Genomic DNA, 4,550 nt, shown 5'->3' on the forward strand with positions numbered 1-4,550 from the left:
TGCTTTCTATTTATATTTGCTGTTTGAAGTATGCACAGATAAGAGCTGAAAGTACAGCTTTCGGTGACTGCTTATTTTTGTACAGCCTGGGACATCAAAATAAGGAGCTGGCAACCCTAATCATAAAACTGGAAGTTTGTTGCAGGAGCAGCACGTTATTTATTTCCTCCACCCTTGATCCCTGGTTAATGCCATAATAGAAATAGTTTAACCTATATGTGAATTCCTACGCCGCCGTTAATAACATGCTGACATACTTCAAGTGTCTGGGAATGCACCCTACATTCAGACAACACACCCTACATTCAGACAACACACCCTTCACTTTCACGCTCACCCTGCACTCACAGCGATCACAATGCCCTCACACTGTTCCCCATGCACTCACACCAGTCACCCGCTCACCCTGCACTTACAGTGATCACTCTGCTCTCACAATGCACTTGCGCTGTTCACCCTGTATCTTACCCTGCAGTCATACAAGCACACTACTCACCCTGCACTCATGTGACACTTCACTCATCTGTCCCCCTCACTGCTCACTCTGCAATCTCACTCAAACAAGCCCATCACTAACCATATATTATTTTGTCCCACTCTGCACTTACATCCACACCCAAATTCATACGGTCACCTCACTCACCCTGCAGTCACTCCTCTTTCCCTACTCTCTCACTGTCGCATGGCTTACCATGCACTCACATGGGCACTCCTGCCACCCACACAGTGCAGAGGGTTAATGTGCCTGCTACAAAAAACATGCAGATGAAAGAACGAAGTGTGAGTAAACTATGAAAAATGAAATGTTTGTCAGAAAGGTGCTATAGAGAGATGAGGTGCATTGTTGGTGAGTGGTAGGAGGAAATGGCGGAGGGGGCACCAAAAATGACTGTTGCACTGTGTGTGACCAGTGCTAGGGCCAGCCCTGTCTGGGAGTGTTAGCCCCGCCCCCCCACCCCCCTGAAGTTCGGGTCTAGTTGCACCCCTGCACACAAGTATGGGTATGTCGTGCCCCATCAAGGTTTTCGTCCTAAGTGACAAAAGGACACATTTACATGCACTGCAATCCAGCCTATGCTATAGAAGGTAGAGATTCAAAGCATCATACACACATTATTGTATTTAGCATGATTCACTTTGAAGAATGATTTGGGCTGAAAAAGCATACTTAAAATTCGAATTTTCTGGCAATTTTAGTTTTTGTTTGCATATAATGCTAACTCTTCATAGCTACCTGGGTGTGTAGGACGTTGGAGGTCTGCAAAATCAAAGCTGAGAGAGTGTGATTTATACTCCCAGCTGTTGACTTGGTAACTAGGGAGTTGTGTTTGAATCCTGGCCTTGGCGCTACATCCTGTGAACTTAGACAAAATAATTTAATTTATCCGTACGTAATGTAATAAATATGACCCTGTGTAATGCAACTGGTGCTCATTTAAAGTGTTCCAGTGCCCGGAAACTGAGTTTGCACAATGTAAAATTGTTAAGAGATTATTTTTAAAGACATTATTGACACATATTTTTCCCAATATACCAAGGTGGTGTCTTAACCAATGGAGTCTTAGCTTTGGCACAGGAAAGATTTATATTTTGAATACAAATTTTATAAAAGGTACAGAGTGGCGGTACGGAGTATCCCAGGAGCCCTCCTTGTTCTGTTCCAGATGCCATTCAGCTGCACATGTTGTATGAACCCTTTTTGATGCAGTAGAATAAGTTATTTTTTCAGTGCTTTCTTGCCCTGGCCGTCCGTCTGTAACATTGCAATGGTCTATGAGCAAAAGCCAGGGCTCCATGAAAATTATGCGTCCATATTTAAACAGTCCAAAAACAACAATTAAGACCTCTGAATTTGATAATCAGAGGCAGTGCAAGTTTCTCAAGGGGCCAGTCACTGGGTCCTAAAGTTGTTCCAAATGCATGCTCATCCAATCCTGCGCTTCTCTGCACAGTGCACATTACATTAGTCACGTGTGCCAGTTGTGATTCTCTGCAAGAGTGCAAAAAGGAACTGCACAGGTGTTGAAATATTAACATGGCACAAGTAAAAGAAACTTTGTGCTTACAGGAGAGTGGGCGTATTGTGTATGGGGGATATTGAAGTGAAGGAGCTGCAAGAAGAACATGTAAGATCAATTTAACAAACTGTAAAGAATGGAAAGCTAATGTGGCCCTGCCAGAAATCGAATTCTTAACTTACAGATCATGGCTACCTTACCAACCATCAGGACTTCAACTAATAACTTGCAGATCATTGCATATTATATTTGCCCTTAAGATAAGGCGGCAAGTAACTTCTAGGCATGTCATTCACTCCCTTGCCCATCACTAGGATTCTGACCCCGGAGCTTTCATGGTGTCTCATGAAAACATACTGAGAACATGCAAGTAATATTTCTTAAACATTTTCTCTTCATTGCAAGGGAAAAAGCTACTTGATCGCTAGGCCGAGTACTCCTGTTTAACCAGAAGAAACATCTGAGGAAGTGAATAAGAAGGTACGCATTTGTTTTCGAGTGATTGGTAAAGGGGCAGTGCTTAAGTTTGCCCTCCCTAATCTTTGAAGAAGTAACTTGCAGAGCCTCATCGGTGGTATACAGCATATACATACTGGAGCAATTTTTGGGAGCACCTACTTAACGTCTGGATGAGCTGGAATTACTTTTTATCCACTTACCACAGAATGATTCTTTTATCCAAATTTATTTTATTTAAAACATAAGAAGATTTTTTTAAAGATATTTTTTTAAACTACAAAGTTAAAAATCTGCTGTACCTGATGCAGCTGTAAAATTGCAGCCATCTACTATTCATTAACATGCAGCTTCAAATTTTGTATCTTAGGTTAAGCAAGCATTTGACATGGATCGTTTTCTGCTCCCAAAAGATGGTAGAGCGCTCAAGCGAAAGGCTGAAACAGAAACCAATGGCGAGAGAAAAGCTGCAAAAACAAGAAAATATGATTCCGTTATTTGGATATTGGTTTCACCTGCATTGTTGTTAGAGGAGAAAGTAGACCACAGTGTGTGGTTTGTGGCGTGATCTTAGCTAACGACAGCTTGAAGCCAACCAAAATGAGGCGTCACTTTGAAATGAAACATGGGCCTCTAGCAAGGAAAAGCAGAGATTTTTTTGCCATGAAGTTGCAAGAGATCACTCAGCAGAAAGAAGCGGTGAAACATGTGGCAAATACTCCTGCAAATGCTTTAAAAGCATCATACCAAGTAGCATACCACATTGCCAAAAACAAAAAGCCCTTTGTAGATGGAGAAAAGGTGATTCTCCAGGCATTGCTCGACGTGGCTAGGACAATGCTTGGTGAAAAGGCAGCAGAGAAGCTCAAAAGTATACCTATATCCGACACAACAGTTTGCCACCGCATCTCTGACATGTCAGAAAATATCCAGGGACAGCTCATAGCCCGGTTGAAATCAAGTTCGTTTGCTTTGCAGCTGGATGAAGCAACTGATGTGTCGAAGGATGCTCATTTAATTGCTTATGTTCGTTACTGTTATGAAATGCTAGTATTAGAAGATTTTTTATTTTGCAAGCCAATCAAGGGGCGGGCAACAGGATCTGATTTGTTTGCCATTATCAATGACTTCCTTAATATCCATGGCTTAAAATGGGAAAACTGTGTTGGAATCTGTACAGATGGTGCTCCTTCAATGTGTGGTGCTAGGGCTGGCCTAAAAGCTAACGTATTGAAAGTGGCTCCACATATTCTGTGGACCCACTGTATGATACACAGGGAAGCCCTTGCTGTTCGAAACATGGACAGCGAACTAGAGGATGTGCTGAATTCTGCTATAAAAATGGTAAATTTTATAAAGAACCATCCCACAAGAGCTCGTCTATTTGCAATTTTATGTGCAGAAATGGGAGCTGAGCATGATGGCTTGCTGTTCATACAGAAGTGCGGTGGTTATCCCGGGGGAAAGTGCTGTCTCGCATCTTTGAATTAAGGAATGAAGTACGGCAGTTTCTTCTGTTTTTGGACCCCTGCAAAGCAGAACAACTATGCAATCCCCGCTGGCTTGTGCTTCTAGCATACCTTGCTGACATTTTTGAGAAATTAAATTCCCTGAATCTATCCCTGCAAGGAGCTGACATGACATCTTTTACCATGAATAAAAGAATAACTGCATTTAAGAAGAAGCTTGATTCATGGAGAAGACTAGTTGAAAATGGCCTGTTTGAGCAGTTTCCATGTTTAGTAGATGCTCTTGCAGAGACTGAATATGATCATCCAAGTGTTGCTGAGATAATAAAAAATCACCTGACGTCTCTCAGGGACAGTTTGCAAAAGTATTTTCCTGAGGACAACGATCACTTCAATGACTGGGTCTTTCAACCATTTCTGGCAGAGGTGGCAAGCCATCTCCTGATTCGTATGCAGGAAGAACTCATTGATCTCCAAAGTGACCGCACCCTGCAGATGCATTTCAGCAAAGTCTCACTGGGAGAGTTTTGGCTGAAAATGTCTGCAGCATACTCAGCTTTGAGAGAAACTGCTATCAAAACTCTCTTAACTTTCAGCTCGTCCTATT

The 4,550-nt window shown here is 42.2% G+C and overlaps 1 protein-coding gene across 1 annotated transcript; it reads left to right on the forward strand.

The window, feature by feature from the left end:
* Positions 1 to 3,074: 3,074 nt before the first annotated feature.
* Positions 3,075 to 3,965, forward strand: LOC146831334 (zinc finger BED domain-containing protein 5-like). The gene has a single exon (XM_085603881.1). It carries the CDS (start codon positions 3,075 to 3,077, stop codon positions 3,963 to 3,965), a length of 891 nt encoding a protein of 296 aa, XP_085460007.1.
* The last annotated feature ends 585 nt before the right edge of the window (positions 3,966 to 4,550 follow it).

This window comes from Triturus cristatus, chromosome 5_1, assembly GCF_964204655.1.
Source record: "Triturus cristatus chromosome 5_1, aTriCri1.1, whole genome shotgun sequence".
NCBI lineage: Eukaryota > Metazoa > Chordata > Amphibia > Caudata > Salamandridae > Triturus > Triturus cristatus.